The sequence below is a fragment of the Phyllostomus discolor genome, chromosome 1 (genome assembly GCF_004126475.2).
Source record: "Phyllostomus discolor isolate MPI-MPIP mPhyDis1 chromosome 1, mPhyDis1.pri.v3, whole genome shotgun sequence".
Taxonomy (NCBI): Eukaryota; Metazoa; Chordata; class Mammalia; order Chiroptera; family Phyllostomidae; genus Phyllostomus; species Phyllostomus discolor.
In genome coordinates, this window is record NC_040903.2 from 106,412,991 (window position 1) to 106,437,849 (window position 24,859).

Here is a 24,859-nt window from a genome sequence, read left to right on the forward strand (position 1 = left end):
ACCTTTTATTATAGACATGTAAATTTGGGGGCCTGCAGCCTGTTTCTGTAACAGCATTGCAACACAGCTGTGCTTACTTGTTTATGCACATGTAGGGCTTTGTTCCCCAACACAACAGAGTTGAGTAGTTGTGAAGAACTTGTAAAACCTAAGTGTTTATTATCTGTATATTCATAGGAAAAGCTTGCCAGATCCCTGATCTGCATTAAATTGGTAAGTTTGTATTAGAATTATTAAGCAGCATTGTGCTTATTATGTAAATAGTCCACATCAAACATTGTAAAGAGTTACTACTGATTGGATTAGAACAAGTTTTAAAAAAGTGAGGTTTATTTGCATTGGCTAATGTAAAGCTGTTTAGTTTTGATTCTTATGTAAATATTACCCTGCCCCATGATTTGATAGATTTAATTAGTAGGAAAGAAAGACTAAAGCTGTACTCAGGTTTAATTCTTTGCCCTCAGTAATTTAATTTTGGGGGGTGATTTATTTCCACTTGACTTTTTTATAAAAGTTATATTCGCACATAGGGTAAAACAAGTTTTAACTTGGTTTTTATATTCATTTCCATATATTTTAAGTCACATTTAAAGTGCTATTCTGAAATCTATTTCAGGCATTATCTCTTGATCTAGATAAATATTTTTCTGTATACTAGGCTCTAATACACTTTAAAACTTGCGCAGAATTGGAAAATTACACCTTCATACAAGTCCACTTACCAGCTTCGTATTTTTCTTACATGTTTTATTTTCCAACCTAAACTCATTGCTCTTTTGTATTTGTGTGTAACTTGAGTTGGGGCTTTGCCATCATTCTTGAGGGAAGAAAGTCTCCTTTGTCAATTTAGATCCTTCACTTCCTGAATCCCAGAATTTCCTTTTCATGCAGCTCTGTTCTCTGAGACTTGCACTCTAACTGGATTGGTAGTTTGGCTAGAGAGAAATCTAGATGTAGTGAAACTTGGATGGTATTTTGATTTTTGATCATAGGAGTTGGCTTAGGGTTTTACCTCTATCACCTGTGTTCTCAAAAGTCTTGGGTGTATTTCATCCATTGCTCTGGTTACCCAGTGGGCTCTGTGACTGTGAACTTGCTCTTCAATTCTGGGTAATGTTACTGAACTGATTTCTCATCCCCTTCACCACCCCAATCTTTGTTTTCTGAATTGTTTTTCCACCTCTCTTGGAATTAATTTGGATGTGAGCCTGGACTTGTATTTTTCTATCTTCCATTGCAATTTTATACTTTGGTTTTCACACCTTAATCTTTCAACTTCTTAAAGTTTTAAACTTCTAATTTTTTTATTTTTTTTAAACTTCTCATTTTTAAGACCCTCTCCAACCTGTTAACAGCAACCTAAAACATCTTAATGTGGATATATTATCCATGTAAAGTTATGAACCTCATCTGACAAGTTACTGACTTTAAAAACTTACCTCTAAGATGCATTACATTTGTGTTGCCTTGGCCTCTTCCTTTTAAAGTAGAAATTTTCTCAAATATTTGGTGGTCCTTGGCTCATGTTTAGGAGTGGAGCATTTTAAAAACTATGTTGTGAATTGGGCTGGGAGTTGGGAGCAGTCAACTATCTGGCTGTCCTTTTATTGAGAAAACCCCCTTGATGCATATTCCCTACCCCCATTCCACTCCAAGTTGGTCAAGTTCGTCAGAGAAGTCTGCGAAATTCTGCCTGAAGTGTAAAAACCCTGGCTACCAGTATTTTGGGGTCTCAGCAAGGGAAGAAAGCTGAGGGATCTGAGTTAAGTTTTATTTTTACAATACTCTACACCTAGTGAGTCCAAAGATCACCCTTACCTAATTGTAATCAGTGTTTTACCATGATGCGGGAAGTTAAGTTGCCTAGCATATGGAGAGGATCTGGAGCTTTCCTTGTCTTTCAAACTTTTAGTCCCTTTCACATTTCTGAAGGTACTTGGGATGCCAGTTGCTAAGCCTTTTGGGGGTTGTCCTGTGTTATACTCAGATGTCTTTACTACAGTATGTTCAGGTTTTGGTGTCTGCCTAGTTATTTGTTCATAAACTGCAGCTTTTAAAATTTGTTGTCTTCCACATTTCTGTCCTTTGGGGTTTTAATGTTGGCCGCCCTCCCCCCCATCCCCCGTTTTAAGTATTGAGCTTTAGTAGGATTTTAGAAGAGACCAGAGGTGAGACAGTCTATTTTTAGTAACCTTTATTTGTAGTTGTGATGGAAGATTGGGGGAACAAAAAAGGGCAGCTAAATCACAGGTTGCTCACTCAGTACTCTAGAATTCGGCAAAGTAAAGTTAATAGGTGACTTTCAATTCCTGCTTGCAAACGGACAGTGTTAGGTAACTGATTTCAATTTTCCAGTTTTGTAGACCCCTAGAGCTACCAATCCTACTTTTCAAGTAATGTAGGAACTTGCAAGTCTTCTCTAATTCAAATTTTGATGCCTTTTGGTTTATTAGATGCCTGCTACCAGGTGAGTTAATCTCTTCCTAGGGTTCTAGGATTATTATTTTACTCCATTCTTAACATTAATGTTTATTACAAGATTGCAAGTCTTAAAAGTTACCACATTAGTCTTCCACACTGGAGTGGTGGCTGCTTCATTGTTGGTCGTAAGTGTTGGAATACAGTGTTGAGACACCTGTCCAGGTGCCATTCATGCTGAGATAATTTTGAAATACTTTAGGATCCAATTTTTAGGTGTTGGTGTTCTATACTTTGTGTGCTTTTATTGTTTTACTGTGTGGGAAAATTTTTTTTGAAGTCACCTTGCACTTTAAAAGTACTTGATGCTTAGAACCCTGAGGTACTGGGAATTTTGAAAACCAGGACCAACTTCACTGCCCACCATGATAATTTGTGTTGGTTCTGAAATGTATGTGTTTATTTGGTTTGGGGTCATTCTAACCCTCAAATACTGAAATCTGGATACTTGCGTAATAAATACATTGACACAAAGTCATTAGGTTTTGGGGGAGCAGTTAATTAGCTTATCAGTGTGCTAATATTTAATATTTAGAAAGCCCCAAAGTGTCCATAAAATGGATTTTACTATCTGATTTTGACAATGTTGAGATGGATACAAACTACCTTTTCTTCACTACTAACCATATTTAGAAGTCTAGCCTGAAAGTTTCCATGAGCAAAAATGATTCTAGCAGGATGTACAAATTGAGTGTGTTTGTCCTGTTAATTGTCAAATGCCTATAATCTGGAAAATTGGGTAAGGGTTGATTATAATTGGTTCACATTTCCTTTTTTTTAATTTATGGATTTGAGAGAGAGACATTGATTTGTTGTTTTTTCATTTATACATTCATTGGTTGATAATGTGCCCTGACCAGGGATCGAACCCACAACCTTGGTGTATCTGGATGATGCTCTGATCAGCTGAGCTACCTGGCCTGGGCAATTTGGTTCACATTTCAAAGAGGCCTGCAGACCATCAGAATCTATTGTGGAGGTGATTCCTGGGCTTCTGTACTTCACACACCCCACATGATGTTAGCTACACTAAGGTTTTAAGGAGTGTTGCTTTAAGATGGTTAAACATGCTGTTTCATAAAGTGTTTTTTTTTTTACTGTTTTTTTTGTAAAGAGAAAGGTGCATGTTTCATAAAATTTAGCCCACTGATAACATTTTAATCATGGATTAGGTTAGCTTTAAAGAAAATGAGAAAAGATTTTGCATTCTAATTGATATACAAGATGGCAATGGGAAAGGGAGGCAGTGGGGGTGGCTGTAGGCTGCAAAAATGGTGAGTTGGTGGTTCTGTTTTCTTTCCCCCACTATAGGCAGTAAACTTGTTGCCTGCATATTGTCCCCTTTGGGTTTGTCACTGATCTCACTCATCTATTCCATTATTAGGAATTGTTCATATGCAACTGATTGAAATTGATATTTGCTATTGCCTTGAGTTGGGCTAGCTACTTAAATATTACCATGTTCTCCTTACTACCTTTTAGATTCCCAAGAAGGATTGTGTATACAGTATTCTGCTGTGTATAATGCGCTCCTGTGTATAATGTACACTCATGTTTTTGTTCCAAACTTTTAGGAAAAAAAAATCACTTCAACTTTTTAATTCAATTTTTTTTCTACATTTAGAAACAATCAGTTTTCATATTCCAGGGTATTATTTTGCATACAGATGTCATTATTGCTTTCCAGAGTTCGATTTCTAATGCATAAGCATAAATAAAAGAATGAAAAACATTTAGGTAGATACGGAATTCATACTGCCCATATATAGTGTGCATCCTTATTTTTCCCTCAAAAATTTAGGCAAAAACGTATACATTATACACAGCAAAATACACTAATAGCTGCAGGTAAAGGGACTAATTTAGGAAGACAGAGTGGTTAGGTAACCACTAAGTATAAATTTTAAAAACTTAGTAACTTTTAAAAAAAATTCCCAAGGGTATGTTTATTGATTTTTAGTGAGAAGAAGGGAAAGAGAAATACTGATGTGAGAAACACCAGTTGGCTTCTGTTTCATGCCCTGACTGGGAATCAAACCCATAACCTTGGTATGTTTCCTACCTGGGAATGGAACCTGTAACCTTTCGGTTTGCAGGACAAGGCTCTGACTGACTGAGCCACCCAGCCATGGCCAAGGTGGATAACTGGGGAACAGAAGCATTCTTTATATAAGGATATGGGAAGGAAGAAAAAAAAAGACCTTACAAAAACTACACCTGAAATATGGTGAAATGTTTGAGAGGAATTAGGTCCTAAGTAGTAGCAAAGTGTTTCATGTTACAGCAGTCCAAATAAATTTTTTTAGTTGTCAGGAATTTTTTAGTCTTCAAAGAAAGTACAGGTAAGCATTAGGAGAGGTGCTAATTCATCCAACAGTGATTAAGTAGAGGTTACTGGATTCTACATGGAAAACACCTAAATCACTTGTGTTGGGAAGATAGTTTACTTAGGGTTGCTATACATTTTATTTTGTAATCAAACTATATTCTGTTCATACTTTAGAATTGAAAGCAAGGTTACTTTCCTGGCTCTTGTTTCTTTTAAAAATGAAAACATTGGGAGAAACATAAGAGGTAGGTCAATGCCTGTATCTAATGTACATAAGTGACATTTAACATGTCATGGAAAACTAAGCTTTGAATAATACTTGAAAATCTATAATTGCCCTTTTTTTGTTGTATGGATGGCCTTGGAGTACACAGGGCTTAATGACAGTTTTAGAAAATACTTGCCACTCTCAGATTGATGAATTAAAATTGGAAGATGGCTCTTTGATTATTTATTACAGTGTAGTAAGAGATTGTTAAAGGCAATAACATTTTGAAATGATCAAATTTGTTGTAAATTGCTTCTGCAATCATTGATATATAAAGCATGCTACTACTAATCATCAGTTTTATGTATTAAGACCTATTAGCATGTCTTTAAGTACCTGGTTGACTTGATTTTAAACTGACATGATGTTCTCTGTACCACTTAACATTTTCAAGACATTCTCCCTAAGCAAATTCTGTTGAAATCAAATGTTTCCAGTCCTAGAAGCCTACTTCTAGAGTCCTCATATGAAGTTTATAGTGAGCTTTAATGGGGTTTTAATTTGCACTAAATTTTATTTTCTGAAAGATTATGTTGAAATTATAATGTAGTGCTTTTGTCTTACAATTAAAATCTTACAGCACTCATGCATTTTTGCACTGTCTTTTTTTTTTTTTAGCTTTTCTTCAGGTGAATACTATGTCTTATTTTCTTAGTTGAAAAGGTAAGGTGACTACTACCATGTTTAAAATAACAAGGAAAATAATGGGTTCTTTTGAAAGATAGCTTATGCATAATGGTCCAAATAGCATTACAAGGAGAAGAAAAATAATTTGATAGAAGAAAAAGCAATTCCAGTTTGCTCCAGAATGTTTCTGAAGAGGATATTAAGAGTAGGAAGATTATATTGGAAATTGTTCAGTTTTTGGCCTCTTGGGTTTGCTGTAAAATGTTCTGAGACACCAGAAGTGCTGGTGGACATTTATTATTGTGTAGACTTACAGGTTTTTCAGAAAAGGGCAAATTGAATTAGATGTGTATGATAGTAGTAGCACTAACCAAGGTACTTAACATGAATACAGAGAAAGCCTAACAGTATTTGTTTCACTATTCCACTTCCTATGTGTCACTTGAGAACTCTTTAAGGAATGTGGGTCATTCATAGTGCTGGCCTGATGAGAAAGGTTGCTATTATTGGAGGGTCATGGTGTGGTGCTGAGCAGGTCTACTTTGCAAGTGAACTCCAACCAGCTGTGATTTGCCTTTTTCTTCTAAAAATCAGGGTGAAAACTAATAATGGGTTTTGTTTTTGTAGGTTCTGCCAAGGTTCTATGATGAGATGATACGAACTTTTGGAACAAATTAATCCTTTTCAGATTTATCAAAATATGTGGGACATTATATTAGCAGATTTAAACATTTTGTAGTTTAATATATTCAATGGAATAGATCCTTTCAAATGAATGGTTTTGAGGTTCAGCTCTGTCGTTTGCCCTGTGATGGGCAAATAAAATTTTAACTTCTGGCATTATTTTCCAACTGTACAGTTCTATTTTTCTCAGGTATGGACATGCGAAAAGTACTTTGAGGATAGTAATTTTTAACTTCATCATGGGGTTAAATACACACTTTGAGGCCCCATCCTAGCCTTAAGCAGAATCTTCAGGGGTGGAGCCCAGGCATCTGTATTACTTAAGATCCCTAGGTGATTCTAATGCTGAAGATTGAATACCAAAGCTTCATGTTTATTGTTATGACCATGTTTAAGAAAGAGGGAAATCATGTATATGAGAAAGTATCAAATGTTAATTCTTGTATGTGCTGGGCAGTCTGAATATGAAGAGTATGATGTGGCCAGGCCATGGGGAGTAGACAGCCCTTCACCATGAGGAGATGAGTGAGTGCCCTTTTCTGATGCTTGCCCGGGCACCTGCATGGACTCTACTTTTGTTGTGGGCTCTCTGGCTGTAAACCTTCTGGAGACTTGACATAGAAGTTCTGTAATTTTGGTGAGTAAATTTGGGAAGATGAAATGGGAGGGAGGGGAGAAATCAAGGTAGGCTAAGATAGTTCTAGATTATAGAATAGCCATGATTCCCTTTGTAGAGATAGGAAATAGGTCAAATAAATTTCATGGGGAAAGGCAGAACATACAGTTGTTTTGGGATTGAAAAATTTTAGGTGTTTTTAACATGTTTGTGATTTCTGTTGGTCACTTATCAGTTGGAATGTAAACTTCCCTTAAAGATTAGGACCATTTCTTACACTTCTATACGTACCCATTAATTTCTCAAAATTGGTTATTTCTATCAATGTGGTAATTTAGAATAAATCTTAATGTTTTAGAACAGTTGTAGCACAGAGTAGGGGCTCAAAACTTGAATGCACAATAAATGAAAGATCTAAGATTGCCTAAATATGTCTTTCTACTCAGTTATGTTCTAATAGATGTAGTATAAATACTAGACAAATGCTTTTCTTTCAAGTAGCTGTCACCAGTTTATAAAAATGTAAGTCATCTTGAGAGCCGCTAAACTCTTAAGACTGCCTAGGAAACAGGCATTATGTGGACTTGTTGCCTGGAAGCAGGATGATAGCCTGTGCTTTCAACATGCTGCAAGTGAAGAGCCTGCAGAGGCATGTTACTATTTTAGGCTTCTGCGTCTTGGCATGATAATATGTAAAATTGGGGGTGGAGCTAGATTAGGTGATCTCTAAATTTCAAATCTCTAGCAACAAATATGCTAGTATTCAGTGGCAACCAGAATATAAATATATTTTATACATAATTATAAAGTATAAAAATGTTAGGCAAATTTTTATAGAGTTTCAAAAATAGTGGCAGCAAAATACATGGCAGGTCCTTACTATACTCTAAATTCCTGTCCAAAAAAAACCCTACCAACCTGGTAAAAAGCAAAATATTACTGGTGTGTCTTGTCTGGCCCACAATTAAGGGGTCAGATAATAATACTCTGAATGAAACATGGGCTTCATGGCCATATACCACAGTCATTACTTGAATCAGTAAAAATACCAGCTTCCTAGCTGTGTGATCTTGAATGTGTCATTTAACTTTGTTATTTTCTTTTTTATACAGTTTATTTTTTTTCATTACTAACTTGGCTATTTGTACAGTGAAGATAATATGAGCTAACATTGTCATAGCATTTATTATGTGCCAGCCTATTCTATGAGCTTTATATTATGCTAACTTAATAGTTTTTGCCTCTTCATGTCATTGTAAAATTAAATGATACCCATCCCCTAAAGCACTTGGTACAATGGTATCAGAGTAAATATTCAATAGATTACCTATTCCCACCACCCATTAGAAATTGCAGAAACTCCAAAGGTTTTAACATTTAACATCCTTTAAAAATATTTTGTGAGTAGAAAGATTATATCGTGCTAAAGGAATTGGTGCCTATTTAAAATTACAATATTTGATTATTATCAGAATTAAAATAAATTATCTAGCAGCCAGGAACTCCTTTTCTAATCTTTTATTCTTCCCCGTGGATCACTAAGTGATTTTTAAAACCAACTGTAGACCTTATGTTCCCACTTAGGAAATAGAACTCATGAAATTTTGTTACAAACTGCAAAGTGAATTTGAATGTTTTGGTTATTAGAAATCTTAGTGTATCATCTCAAAAAATATAAAAACAGGCCTTTAGGGTGGTAAGATAGGAAGACAAAACCAGTGATTTATTATGGAAATGATAAGCTTCACAATTTTTTTATCTTTACCCAAGGAAAATGCCTAATAGAAAACACAGTGGTTTCGATTTCCATTTCAAATGAAACACTTTGAACAAGAGGTAAAAATATCTCTAGACTATACTCACGTTCAGATTCTCATATTTCTAAGGGAATTTTGAGTACAAGCTCATTTCTGAGTAAGGATAAAATTATAGGAATTGAATCAATGCGATTAATTCTATCATCTTTTCGTATTAAGTAATAGTTAACACTTAAATAGCACTTGCTCTGTGGTAGACATAAAACTATGTGGTGGTGGTATTAGCTTCATTTTACAGATGAGGGGAATGAGTACAGTTTAACTGACTGTTCAAAGTCACCTAGATGGTATGTGGCGGAATAGAGAGTTAAACCTTGGCAGTCTGATAACAGGGTTTGTGCTTTTTAAAGGGAGGCTAGGGAAGTAGTAGACCAGTGTAATAGAACAAATGAGATTATAGAAAAGGAATGGGTGTACAATGATGAGTCAAGGGACACTCAAGGGACAAGGTAATACTTCCAGTTCCCTCCTCCAGTCCTACCAGGAGAGAATGCTTTCATGATTGTTGGTTACAGAACTCTATAATTACATGTAACAATTTATTGGTACCTATTGGGGATGGAGAAAAAAAGGATTAAGTTGGTATTATATTTGTACTTAAAAGAATGATGATGATTGAAAGGAGAGTTGCCACGCTGATGATTATAATCTTTTTGAAGTGTTTCCACCATATCCTCCTAAGAATCTTTCTTGTTTTTTGGGAATCTTTGGCCTGAAATAAAAATAAACACAAATTTAATGTTTTCATTTCTGGATTAATGGACACACTTAAATAATTAGAGATATCTAAAAGGAAGATGTAGTGTGGTTTTGACCAATCCCATAGAGTCTCAATAGAGCTTAACAAAACAGCTTTTATAAAATGATGTGCGAAGACTCCAGATGACTTCCTTATTGTGTTCAAAAGTACTTTTATTAGATGTGTTAATTTTGTGACTTTGAACAAGTTACTCTTTGAGCCTCAGTTTCCCCATCTTGACTTGTGATTTTATTTAAATGCCACTACCTCTTATAACCCTGTTTAAAATTGATACCCCCATCCCAGGAGGGGGATATGTTCATCCCAGAAGCCCTATTCCCCTCAGTATATTATTTTTTCCAAAGTACTTACTTAACATGATATAAAATATACTTATTTGTAGTTTGTTGAGAATGTAAATGCTATGAAGGCAGTGATTTTTGTCTGTTTCATTCACTGCTATATTCCTAACTGTGCATGATAATAGAGCAGGGATTCAATTAGTATTTGTTGGGTGAAATGAATAAGTAAATCTATTAATGTGGATAATAACATCTGTCACACAGTAGCCCAGACAATGAGGACTAAGATAGTGAATGTACTATATCTAAACCTCCATATAAGAATAAATTTTGTGGGGCTTCTGGTCAAGATGGCAATGTGGGCAGATATGGCTCACCTCTTCTCACAACCACATCAAAATTACAACTAAAATACAGAACAACCATCACTCAGGAATATCAGAAATCAAGTTGAATGGAAGTCTGACAACTACAGGATTGAAGAAACTACATCCCTCCAGACTGGGAGAAGGGGTACAGACGTGGAACAGAATGACCCCTGGCCCATGTGGATAAAAATTCGGGGGGGAATATCTCAGGAGTGAGGAGTCCCAGACCAACAGGCCCCTCTCAAGTGCCAGGAAGATAAGTTCCCACAACTTGTAGCTGCAAAAACCAGTAGGGATTGAGGCAGTGGAGGAGGCTGCTGGAACCCTAAGCTGTTCCTCTTAAAAAACCCACACACCAACTCACCTACTCAGACTCACTCCCTCTGAGCTTCAGTACTGGGTAGCACCTTGAAGAGAACAGTCTATGGGGAGGAACTGAAATTTCTGGCATCTGAGCAAGCAGAGGCATTGTCCTTTTGCAGAGCCCTTCCTCCACAGAACTGGCAGGCTGGTGTCATACCTGAGATTCCATCAACCTAGCTAACACTGTGACCCACCTTGGAGATCCACAGAGGCTGTACCCCACTCAACTTACAGGCCCACCCAAGCTGCTTTTCCATAAGAATGGCTGGTCTTTGCTCCTAAGTCTTATCAAACAACAGCTGGCTTCTGTGAGCCCCAGCAGCAGCCAGATAAGAGTCACAGCTTGGCTTTACCTGGAAATCTCCAAGCCTAGCACAAATAGCAGCCATCTCAGATTGCTTTACAGCTCGGGCAAGGAGCTATTGGCAAAACGCAGGTGGGGGCTGACCTTGGCTTGCACTATCTGGGAAACATCAGGGCTAGTGCACCCAGTGGGCAGCTACAGACCACAGCAGAGCACCACCAACCTGCCCCTGCACAGGTGATCCTCCATGGGGGCTGGAGGTTGGTGGTCAGTGGTTACAGCCAGTCCTTGCAGCTGACTGACATGGGTAAATTCCTTCCATTGATCTGCCAACAGCAACCAAGTTTCAACTACAAGAGGAGGGTGTACTCAGTCCACATGGAGGATACACCTTGAGTACCCAGCTACTGGACCCTATAGGACAGCTCCTACATTAGGACACACTACCAAGACTCAGAGTCAAAGCAGCCCTACCTAATATATAGAAACACACAGGAAGGCTGCCAAAATGAGGAGACAAAAAGACATGGTGTGAAAGAAAGAACAAATCAAAACTTTAGAAAAAGAGCTGAATGAAATGGAGATAAGCAATCTATCAGATGGAGAGTTCAAAACATTGGTTATAAGGATGCTCAAGGTACTTAATGAGGACCTCAGCAGTATAAAAAAGACCCAGTCAGAAATGAAGGATGCACTGATTAAAATAAATAATTTACAGGGAAATAATAGTAGAATGGATGAAGTTGAGAATCAAATCAATGATTTGGAACATAAGGAAGCAAAAAACAACCACACAGAACAAGAACAAGAAAAAAATAAAAAGCGAATGAGGATAGTATAAACAGCATCTGGAACAACTTGAAGGGGCATAACATTTGCCTCATGGGGTACCAGAAGGAGAAGAGAAAGAGCAAGAAAGTAGAAATCTATCTGAAACAACAGTGAAAGGAAACTTCCCTAATTTTGAGAAGGAAATAAACATGCAAGTCCAGGAAGTGCAGAGAGTCCCAATTATGAATACAAGAGGCCATCATTATTAAAAGGTCAAAAGTTAAAAGACAGAGACTCAAAAGCAAGAGAAAAGAAGTTAGTTACCAGAAGGTTGCCAGATGGGAGGGGGTAAGGAGAGAATGAGTTAAGAGATGAGGGGATTAAGAAGTACAAATACATAGTTACTGAATCGTCATGGGATGTAAAGTACAGTATAAAAATGGAGTAGCTAAAGAACTTATATGTGTGGCCCATGGACATGAAAAATAGTGGGGGGGGGATTGCCTGAGGGGAGTAGGGGGCACAGGGTAGAGGGGGGCAAAATTGGGACAACTTCAATAACAATAAAATATAACTTCTGGCCAAGATGGAGGTGTAGGTAAATACACTGTGCCTCCTCACACAACAAAAAGGACAACAATTTAGAAGCAAAATAACAACCAGAACTGACAGAAAATTGAACTGTATGGAAGTCTGTCAGCCAAGGAGTTAAAATAGACACATTCATCCAGACGAGTAGGATGGGCGGAGTTGGGTGGCCAGGCGGAGAGGGGTCTCGGCAAAACAAAATCGGTGGCATCAGTTGCACAAGGCAGCAGCCAACAAACACCAGGTGCGCAAGTCCTCAGTGGGTGGACCCTGGGTGTGCAGGCGGCGGCTGGCAGACCCAGCAGTCCCACATTCCAACACAGATAAACCAGGTGAAACTGGGGAGTGAGACAGACTGAGCAACCCAGGGTCCCAGTGCAGGGGAAATAAAGCTTCACACTACTGATTGAAAATACCTGTGGGGGTTGAGGTGCCAGAATAGAATCCCAGCCTCACAGGAGAGTTCATTCAAGAGACCCACAGGGTTCTAGAATATACACAAGCCCACCCACATTGGAATCAGCACCAGAAGGGCCCAGTTTGCTTGGGGGAAGCAGCGAAAGGGACTGCTTCCCTTTCCGTGGGAAGTCCGACAGGAAGCAGAACAAGTGTCATTGTTCCCTCTCAGACCCCTGCCTCACATACAGGGTCACAACCCAGCCACATGGGTTGCCCTACCCTGGTGAACACCCAAGGCCCCACCCAGCATACATAACAGGTGCGACAAGACCCCCCCCCCCCAAAAAAGAAGGACCAAATGAAAGAACAGATGAAAGCTCAAGAAAAAATACAATTAAGTGACAAAGAGATAGCCAGCCTATCAGATGCACAGTTGAAAGCACTGGTGATCAGGATGCTCACAGAATTGGTTGAATTTGGTTGCAAATTAGATGAAAAAATGAAGGGTATGTTAGGTGAAATGAAGGAAAATGCACAGAGGACTAATAGTGATGGGAAGGAAACTGGGACTCAAATCAATGGAGTGGACCAGAAGGAAGAAAGAAACAATCAAACAGAAAAGAATGAAGAAACAAGAATTCAAAAAAATGAGGAGACGCTTAGGAACCTCCAGGATATCTTTAAAAGTTCCAACATCCAAATTATAGGGGTACCAGAAGGGGAAGAGGAAGAGCAACAAGTGGAAAACTATTTGAACAAATAATAAAGGAGAATTTCCCCATTCTGGCAAAGGAAATAGACTTCCAGGAAGTCCAGGAAGCTCAGAGAGTCCCAAAGAAGTTGGGCCCAAGGAGGAACACACCAAGGCACATCATAATTACATTAGCCAAGGTAAAAATGAAGGAGAGAATCCCAGAAGCAGCAAGAGAATAGGAGACAATCACCTACAAAGGAGTTACCATCAGACCACCAGCTGATTTCTCAAAAGAGACCTTGCAGGCAAGAAAGGGCTGGAAAGAAATATCCCAAGTCATGAAAGGCAAGGATCTATAGCCAAGATTGCTCTGTCCAGCAAAGCTTTCATTTAGAATGGAAGGGCAGAGAAAGTGCTTCTCAGATAAGATCAAGTTAAAGGAGTTCATCATCACCAAGCCCTTATTATATGAAATGTTAAAGGGACTTATCTAAGAAAAAGAAGATAAAAACATGTATGGTAAAATGACAGCACACTCACAATTATTAACAACCACACTTGAAACAAAAGCAAAAAGTAAGCAAACAACGTGAACAGGAACAGAACCACAGAAACGGAGATCACATGGAGGGTTAGCAACAGGGGAGTGGGAGGGGAAGAGAGGGGGAAAAGGTACAGAGAATAAGTAGCATAGATGGTAGGTAGAAAATAGACAGAGGGAAGGCAAGAATAGTATGGGAAATGTAGAAGCTAAAGAACTTACGACACATGGACATGAACTAAAGGGAGGGAATGTGGGTGGGAGAGGATGTGCCAGGTGGAGGGGAATGAAGGGGGGAAAATGGGACAACTGTAATAGCATAATCAATAAAATAAACATTTAAAATATAATTAAAAAATAAGTCATGCCATTATAATTAATATTTTTAAAAAGATTTTATTTATTTTTAGATGGAAGGGAAAAAGAAACATCAACATGTGTTTGCCTCTTGCGCTCCCCCTGCTGGGGACCTGGCCCACAACCCAGACATGTGCCCTGACTGTGAATTGAATGGGTGACATTTTGGCTTGCAGGCCCGCATTCAATCCACTGAGCCCCATCAGCCACGGCTATAATTAATATTTTTGATGAATAATGAGATGGATTTTAAGTACTTTATGACACCAAAAAATTTCATGTCTTAACCTAATTAAACCTAAATAAAATAGCTCACTTTTAATAGCGTACAAAATATTATTGAAAGAATCCAAGGAGCAGTAGAGAGAACTAAAACAAGGTCATACAAAATTGTAAAATCCTTTTTATTTTTTTATGCTACACAAAGTTTTATTGTTTTCATTTGACTCACTCCTTTTGTTTTTACACGTATAACTTTCTCCTATGACCATGATACAAATAAATTGGTTGGTGCTTATATGGATTTCTGTTGTCTGCCACATGAATAAGAAGTAAAACCACAACTTCATTCATGCATCAGATCAGCTTCTTTACTTTAGTGTATATGGTGACTTTCCAAGAGCAAAGTCAAAGTATGTGATTATAGTACATCCAGTACATCTGATAAATGGCATGGGCCCTGACATGCTACTCAGATGTCCTCATGACTCTAATGTATGACAAGATATGGGAGCCTTAGGTTTATAGAACAAAGATGCTGTTGGTAATTCCCAAGCATCTAGCATATGAAAGGGAGCAATTAGTTGTACTTTCCAGGATATTGTAATTTATTGAGTGCTTTAAACTCAGGTAGTATATGACATACTTTGTATGTGTTTTTGCATATTAATATGCAATATTCATAGAAACCTTGGGTGAGTGTTCCTATTTTACAGCATTGAAAAAAATGAGCCTCAAAGGTTTTAAGTTACTTGCCTAGGGGTGCAGTTGGAATTCAGATCTAGTTGCATGATTCTATACTGCCTTGTGTAGAAGTAAGGTATGAGCAGATTTTGCACTCTTCTCTTAGATTATTTGCTCCTCTTTTATTAATGTAATATGCATACATAATTTGAAAAGTGAGAATTCTACAAGGCTTGTGAGTAAAAACATCATTCTCCTGCCCTGCTTCTTCCCACCCCGATCCTATTTGTAGAGGTAATCACTTTCAGATCTTTTGTTCAGATGTTTTATTTGTTGCTATATCCCTATTACCTGGAACAGTGGTTCTCAACTAGGGGCTGACTGTGTTTTCCCAGGACATTTGACAATGTCTGGAGACATTTTGATTGTCATGAGTGGAGGAGATGCTACTGGCATCTGATGGGTAGAAGCCAGAGATGCATATACGACAGTCTCCCTACTCACATACCCACCCCCACCCCCCAAGTAATTACCCAGTACAGAATGTGCCAAGGTTGAAAAACCTTGACCTAGAACTGTCTGACATTAATAGTGGGTGCTTAATAAATATTTGTTGAATGTACCTCACTTAGCTGATTATTTTTACCTGGTGTGTTGTTTTCCTCTTCATTACTAAAGAGCCATACATATATAATTTCTTGATTTCTCACTTTTCAAACTATGGAAAAGAGGTATAATTCCTACTATACCTCTAAACCCCTTCCCCTACCCCTAAACACCACACCTTTCCTTTCTTTTATCCTCTTTTTGTTTAACTGAAATATTGTAAATATTTTGCTAAGCCACTGAGTGTATTTGATTACATTGACTTTAATGTATAACTTTCCAGTTTTTTCTCAAGCTAATCATATGTAGACAGTTAAACAAAATCATTTTAATTGTTAGTTTTTTTATCTACCAACAGTAATTCATTCCCAGACTTCCAAGGAGCTGAAAATAGCCTTCCTTTGATTTCTCCTGTGTTTGGATCCTCCTGTTTTATCTCAAAGAAGAAATTCATCTCAGAGCATTTTGACCTCATCCAGTCTGGCTTGGTTGGGCTCTAGGTTTACCACATAGTTTAATCTTGGGATCTTCACCAATATCCTGGGAATGTCTGTCTCTTGTTTTGGGCCATCTGTTTTTTTCAATCTCACCTTTCCCTTTCTTGATTTATTCCCTTCTATTGGTGAAAAATATTTGCCAAAGATGTCCTTAGAAAAGGTGAGTAGGAGATACATTTTTGAGAACCTACATGCCTAGAAATATCATTATTATAGGCTTACAGTGAAGTTGGTCATTTATTGGGTATAGAAATCCAGTGTGGAAATCATTTTGCCTCAGAATTTTGAAAATATCCCTCCATTTTTTGAAACACCCATCTATTGCTATTGGAAATCTGATACTATTCTAATTGCCAAGTCTTTGTTTTTTCCCCTCTGAAAGCCTTTAGAATCTTCTCTTCTTTTCTGATATTCTATAATTTCAAGATTGTATGCCCTGCGGTAGTCCTTGTTTTTGTACATTGAATCTGGAAACTCAGTTATTTAGATCTAGGACTTCTTCATATTATTTTGAATTTCTCCCTTCTGATTCCTTCATTTTCTTTTTCTAAAACTCCTGTTACTCATATGTTGGATCTCTTAGACTGATTCTCTTATCTTTATTTTCTGTTCTTTTTTTCCTCTACTTTCTGAGAGAATATCTCGACTTTATAGTACCATAGTACCACTAAATTTAATCTTTTTACTACTGTTTTAATTTCCAAAAGATCTTTTTTTGTTCTATGAATAAACTTTTCTATAGCTTTCTGTTCTTGTTTCGGAGATGTATTATCTCACATTATTTGTCTCAAGACATTAGAGAGCCTGGACTGAGTGCAAATCTGTGAACCAAGAGGTCAGTGGTTCCATTCTCAGTCACGGCACATGTCTGGGTTGCAGGCAGGGTCCTCAGTTAGGGGCCTGTGAGAGGCAACTGATGGATGTATCTCTTGCACACTGATGTGTCTCTCCCTCTTTCTCCCTCCCTTCCCCTCTCTTTAAAAATAAATAAATAAAATATTTCAAATAAATAAATATAATCTTTACAAAAAAAGACATTAGAGAGCTTTTTGAAAAGGACAGTTTCTTTCCCTAGCTGGCGTGGTTCAGTGAACTGAGTGCTGGCCTGCGAACGGAAAGGTGTCCAGTTCAATTCCGGGTCACCACACATGCCTGGGTTGCAGGCTAGGTACCCTGGTTGGGAGCATACTAGAAGCAACCAATGTTTCTCGTACACATTGATGTTTCTCTTTCTCCTTCCCTTCCCTTCTCTAAAAATAAATAAAATTTTTTTTTTAAATGACATGTTTAATAGAGCTACTATTTAGGGGAAAAATCTTTGGGACAGTTCAGTCTATCAATATATAACTGATTTCTTTTTTAGAGAAATGACAGTTTAAAAGCACCCCAGGCTTCATAGTTTTTATTAAACTAAGAATTTATAAATTAAAAAAATGACTCTTTTGCTTTTGCATTATCTGTTTTGTCTGAGTTCTGTTTTTCCTATTTAAATGCATTTTTTAAAAGGCTTAGTTTATTCACTTCCATAGAGAGAGGAGGAGAAGGAGAACAGGAGGGAGAGAAACATTGATCGGTTGCCTCTCGAATGCCCCCAACTGGGGACCCTGCCTGGAACCCAGGCATGTGCTCTGGCTGGGAATCAAACCAGTAACTTCTTGGTTCAGTGGCAGGTGCTCATTCCACTAAGCCACACCATCTAGGGCATAAATGCATTTTTTAAAATTATAGAGACTTTCCTCAAATATCTCATGATCTGTGTTGTTGATTTACTAAAATGATTGGAAACTCAGTATAAGTGAGTGAGGGCTGTCATTTGGTGGGCTTCCCTGTAGGATAATATGATATGGACCTGACTGTTTCACTGGGGGAATGCCTCAATAGCTGTAGGTTAATATCTATAATTTTTCCCCCTTGGTCTAGTCCGCATTCCTAATGAGAGTTCCTCTAATTTCCTGCCTGTGTGAAGCTGGCTGGGAACTGGGTTGGGGAGTGGTTACCATATTCAGGATGCAGATTTGCACTTAGTCATTCTGATTTTAATGGTAGTCACTGTGACCTCAACTGCACCTGGTATCTTAAGTTTAGAACATCTCTGGTCTATTGTTTTTAGATAATAAAATTTATTATCCTTTGTCAGGGATAAGAAGAGGAAGCAATATGGCTGTAAAAAGTAGGGAAGTGGCTCTACAGGTAACATGTTCTTTTTAAAGACTTTATACCCAATCTCTTCTTTGTAGACCCATATACTGCATGCCTCCAATTTCTGATCCTTTCCAAGATTCTATGGCCTGGGTCAGTTTGCATCTTAATGTCTTCTGCTTGCAAGCTTATGTTTCAAGCTTTTACTGCTCTACTGGGACTGATAATTACTGATAATCTATTTCCTATCTCCCAAAATTGTTGACATTTCTTATCTGTTGTCTTTTCTCTTGTTTTTTTTTTTTTTTAATCCTAGTGGTTTATACATTAAATTATCTATTTTTTTACCTTTCATTGTATTGGACTTTTGAGAGGATATCAAGATAAATGTATATGTTTACTCTGCCAACTTAAACTCTGTTACCCATACTTATCTGTAGGCAGACTGACAGAAAGCTTATCTGCCTACTTTTTGTTAAGAACCAAATCTGCTTTTTAAGAACATACAGTAGAGTCCTTTACAAAAAGGCCAAGGGAAAAGGGAGGGAGAAAACTAATTTAGCTAGGAAAAAATAGTGGGTTTACTGAGAACAATTATGTGCTATATTAAATAATGTGAGAAAAACTGTAAAATACTTCAGTAAAATTTTATCTTTTATTGAGCTGCTTCTACTCAACTGGCTTCAAAGAGGAAGTAATTTGTTTCCTCCATGTAATCATGAACATACAGTGTACACATAAAAGTGGAATATGTTTGGAAGGTAAGGCAGTAAAGTGAAATAAGTTTTCTAATTTTTTTTGCTATAGTATTCTAGGACTTTGATACTGCCTCTTTTCCTATAAGAAAGGCACATATATAATTTAATAAAAAAATTAATATTTCTGGTGATGTGGTGGATTATGTAAACCCATAACCTTGCCACTATTACTACTCAGAAATGCTGGATAAAATAAGAGAAACAAACATTTAAATGCATAACTCAACCTTGGAAGAAAGTAAGAGTAAGGCCACATGTAGGAATCTAGGAGGGCAGTGAGAAATCACACTTATATGCCTCTCCTCTGGATTTGGAGGGGTGCTGATGTTAGTCTCTGTCATCCAGGGTCTAGAATATTAGTGTTCTCAGGGACAGCATGCTAAGCCTTGGGCTCACATGAGGAGAGCAATGGAACTATATGGAATTTCCATCCTCCCTCTTCACTAGGCTCAAAGCTTTAGAGTCTTCCTTGACTTTCTCACCACACATCCAATCTGTCAACAACTCTAATTCGTTCCACCTTCAAAATATATCCACAATCCAACTACTTCTCATCACCACACTGCAGACAATATTCAGTGTTACTGACACCTTTACCACTTTGTTGGAATTTTGTTTCTTGCTGAAACTCAGAATTTTCACCTGAAACCATTTTCCATCTGCCTGACATACTCCCTCACAGAATTTCCTTCTGTCCAGTGAAGACTTCAGTTCCCTTCCATAATGTGGAGCTGTTGATGGCAGGAAACTCTCTAATCAGGCTACATTTCTCAGGCCCATTACCCCACTGCATGCTATGCCCATCTCTAACCTTTGTACCTATACAAAGCTAGAAGACTAATTCTTATCGACAGATTGTGAGTAGAAGTGATGGGTGTCACTTTGGAGCTAAAGTGGACTATAAGCAAATATGCTTCCTTTATTCCCTGTTTAGCCACTACCACCTGAAATTTAAATATTGAGGCCCAAGGCAATGGCAGAGTCACTAAATGGAAAATGGTTGGGTTACTGGATTACCATGTGGAAGTATGCCTACTGAAAAACTTGCCTCAGACTGTTATACAACCAAGAAATAAACCTCTATTGAATAAAACATTGAAAACCTGAGGTATGTTATTACAGCTAGTGTTTCTCTAACTAATATGGAAATTGGTAGTAAGATGAGATGTTCTTATTACACAATTCTAAAACAGTAACTTAACCATCATGTGGTAGAGAGTGAAGGGACTAGAAAGAGAAAGACCTATGCTATCGAGGGTAAAATATTTGCTAAAACTATCACCTGTGACAATTTGGAAGGCAGACAAAGGACCTATTGAGTCTGTCATTTCAGAAGAAAAGGTTGGAAAAGAGGATGGTAGTAATGTGAGTTCTTGTTACTGGCTGCATTCAACAAGGCAACAATGTTTTTTTTAACTTATTTATTTTGGTAAAGACAGGAACTGACAGCTCAGAAGGAGGTGTCAGTGGATGTTCTTCACTTCCTTGCACAACCAAAAAGATAACAACCAATTTAAAAACAAAAAACAACCAGAACTGCCAGAAAATTGAACTGTATGGAAGTCCAACAATCAAGGAGTTAAAGAAGAAATATTCATCCAGACTGGTACATGAGGCAGAGATGGGAAGCCGGGCAGCAAGGACATGCAACAAAGTGGTGGCTGGTGGACTGGGTGGTCCACATTCACGTGCTAATAAGCCTGGAGGAACAACTGGGGAGCGAGACAGACCACACAACCCAGGGTTCCAGTGTAGGAAACTAAAGCCTCAAAACCTCTGACTGTAAAAACCTATGGTTGTTGTGGTGGTGGGAGAAAGTCCCAGTTTCACAGCAGAATCTGTTGGAAGGGCCCATAGGATCCAAGAATGTATACAAGCCTACCCACCCAGAAATCAGCACCAGAGAGGGAACAATCCACTTGTGGGAGGCAAGGGAAGTGACTGAAAGTGGGGCAAGAGCCAAGCAAACAGCATTGTTCCCCTTCTGGCCCCTCCCTGACATACAGCACCACAATGCAGTGAAGTGGGTGTTCCCGCCCTGGCAAATACCTAAGGTTCTGCCCCTTACAACATAACAGGTGTGTCAAGACAAAGAAATATGGCCCAAATGAAAGAACAGATCAAAACTCTAGAAAGAGAACTAAGTGACAAGGAGTTGGCCAACCTATCAGAAGCTGGTAACCTATCAGAAGTTCAAAATACTGGTAATCTGGGTGCTCACAGAAATGGTTGAGTATGGATGCAAAATACAGGAAGAAGTGAAGGCTATACAAAGTGAAATAAAGGAAAATGTACAGGGAACCAATAGTGATGGGAAGGAAACCGGGGCTCAAATCAATGATTTGGAACAGGAGGAAGAAATAAACATTTAACCAGAACAGAATGAGAAACAAGAATTCAAAAAAAAAAAAAAATGAGGAGAGGCTTAGGAATCTCTGGGACAACTATAAACCTTCCAACATCTCAATCATAGGGGTGCCAGAACAAGAAATTGAAAACTTATTTGAACAAATAATAAAGGAGAATTTTCCCAATCTGGCAAAGGAAATAGACTTCCAGGAAGTCCAGGAAGCTCAGGGAGTCCCCAAGAAGTTGGACCCAAGGAAGCACACATCAAGGCACATCATAATCACATTACCCAAGATTAAAGATTAGGAGAGAATCTTAAAAGCAGCAAGAGAGAAGGAGACAGTTACTTACAAAGGGCTTGTCATAAGACTATCTCTGAACTTCTGACTAGCTGACTTCTCAAAAGAAACCTTACAAGCAACAAGGGGCTGGAAAGAAGTATTTGAAGTCATGAAAGGCAAGGACCTACATCTAATATTACTCTATACAGCAAAGCTATCATTTAGAATGGAAGGGCAGATAAAGTGCTTCCTAGATAAGATAAAGCTAAAAGAGTTCATCTTCACCAAGTCCTTATTATATGAAATGTTAAAGGGACTTATATAAGAAAAAGATAAAAACCATGAACAGTAAAATGACAACAAACTCACAACTATCAACAGCCTAACTTAAAAAAAAAGAAAGAAAAACAAAAGTAACCAAACAACTAGAATAGGAACAGATTCACAGAAATAGAGATCACCTGGAGGGTTATCACTGGGGAGGGAGAGTGGGGAGAGTAGGGGAAAAGATACAGGGAATAAGAAGCATAAATGGTCAGAACAAAATAGACAGGGGGAGGTTAAGAATAGTATGGGAAATGGAGAAGCCAAGGAACTTAGATGTATGACCCATGGAAATAACTGAGGTGAGGGAATGATGGTGGGAGGGGGAGTAGAGGGTGGAGGGGAAAAAAGAAGAGAAAAAAAAAGGGATAACTGTAATAGTATAATCAATATAATATATTTAAAATAACTATATTCTAATAGTGAATTTTGAACATATACAAAAGGTGACAGAATGGCATAATGAATCCCAATGCATTCAACATCCAGTTAGTTATAACAATGATCAATTTATGGCCAATTTTGTTTCATTCTTACCCAATCCTTCTCTCCCACTCCTGAACAATTCTGAAGCAAATCTCAGATGTTATATAATTTAATCCATAAATATTTTATTATGTATCTGTAATAAATAATGACTCTTAAAACCATAATCATGATACTATTATCACACCTAAAATTTAATATTTCTTAATGTCATCTAATATTTAACCAGAGTTCAAAATCTAGTTGTCTCATAAAAGTTGTAAATTTTAATTTTTATAGTTTGTTTGAATCAAAATCCAAATAAGGGCCATACATTGTAAGTGTTATACTTTCTAAGTCAATTTTTTGTAAGTCCTCCCTCTCTTTTTTCCCCTTGCAATTCATTTGTTGACTAATCTGTGTGTTTATTTCTTTCTTTTTAATCTTCACCTGAGGATATATTTATTGGTTTTAGAGAGAGAGAAACATCAATGTGAGAAAGAAACATTGATATGCTGCTTTCCATACATGCCCCAACTGAGGAGCCATCCTGCAACCCAGGCATGTACCTTGACCAGGAATCAAACCTTGCAAGCCTTTGGTGCATGGGACAATGCTCCAACCAACTAAGCCAACTGGCCAGGGCCCTGAGTGTTCTTATTGCAAGAAATCCTTCTGTCATGCAAATAATCAACACCTACTTAGTGTTTTTAAAATCTGGATATTTTTTATTATTATTTACAATAGCCAAGATTTGGAACCAGCCCAAGTGTCCATAAGTAGATGAGCGGATAAGAAAAGCTGTGGAATATTTACACAATGGGATACCACTTGGTTGTCAAAAAGAAGGAAATTTTATCTTTTGCAAGAGCATGGATGGACCTGGAGTGTATTATACAAAATGAAATAAGGCAGTCAGAGAAAAACAAATACCATATGATTTCACTTATATGTGGAATATAAGGAACAAAAGAAACTAACAAAATAGAAAAAGACTCATAGATACAGAGAACAGACAGGTGGGGAGGGTTGAGTGAAAAAGTTAATGGATTAAGAAAAAAAACACAAAAAAAACAAAAAACAAAACAAAAAACCTTATAGACACAGACAACAGTATGGTGATTATCAGAAAGAAGGGAGTGTGGGGGAATGTAGAAGAGAGTAAAGGAGGAATAAATGGTTCTGCAAGAAGTCTTGACTTCAGGTGGTAAACACACAGCACAACATACAGAAGATGTATTATAGAATTGTACCCCTGAAACCTAAATAATTTTATTAACCAACATCACACCAATAAATATATAATTATAAAGTTTGATTAATTAAAAATTGTATTATAGTTATTCTTTTATATTTTAGTTGTTTCCCAATAGTTAAAAAATTTTTAAATTTGTTTTTAGATAGAGGGGTAGGGAGGGAGAAATTGAGAGAGAGACACCAATTGTTGCCTCTTGCATGCCCCAACCAGCGACTGAACCTGTGACCTAAGCATGTGCTCTGACCAGGAATTGAACTGGTGACCTTTTGCTTTGCAGACTGACATCCAACAAATTGAGATACATGCATGGGTCAGGGCTACAATTTCTTGATAAAGCCATAATGTGGTGACATAGGATTATTTCACAGAATCCATGCTTTAGGCAGTTTGTCTCAAGAGCATTAATTTTATGTTTAGAATAGATTAATGTTTGTAGATCAAGACAGGTGTGCATCACTTACAGTTATTTGGAGATCATTTGTTCTGTCAGTGAAGATATTCAATTTTTCTTCGCTTTCCAATATTTTATCAATATTCTGGGTCATAACAATTTTTACATCAGTTACTTGACTCCTCAGTGTGGATATTGAGCTGTCATCTTGATTTTTATTGTATTTCAACTATATAGAAGTGAAATATAATACAAATTTTATTTTATATAAATAAAATCTTATAATATATTGTACAAAATAGAATATAAATGTCAAAGGCATATCTCAGTATGGTGGTTACCAGAGGGAAGGGGTTTGGCAGATCACTGAAAGGTAGAGTGGGTCAAACATATGGAAGATTTGACTTTGGGTGTTGTACACACAATACATTATACAGACGATATATCATAGAATTGTACATTCAAAACCTATATAATATTATTAATCAATGTCATTCCAATAAATTTAATTGAAAGTAAATTAAAAATCAGGTGGAAAAAAAGGCATATCTGCCCTGGCTGGTGTGGCTCAGTGGATTGAGTGTTGGCCTGCGAACCGAAAGGTCACTGGTTCGATTCCTAGTCAGGGCACATGCCTGGGTTG

The 24,859-nt window shown here is 37.5% G+C and overlaps 1 protein-coding gene across 1 annotated transcript in view; it reads right to left on the bottom strand.

Annotated features, from left to right (window-relative positions):
• Window positions 1–8,771: 8,771 nt before the first annotated feature.
• LOC118500947 (vesicle-associated membrane protein 714-like) overlaps window positions 8,772–24,859 on the bottom strand; it is a 47,610-nt gene continuing 31,522 nt past the window's right edge. The window contains 2 exon segments of the mRNA XM_036027495.1: window positions 8,772–9,531; window positions 24,287–24,445. Coding sequence (XP_035883388.1) covers window positions 9,394–9,531; window positions 24,287–24,445 — 297 coding nt within the window. The 3' untranslated portion in view covers window positions 8,772–9,393.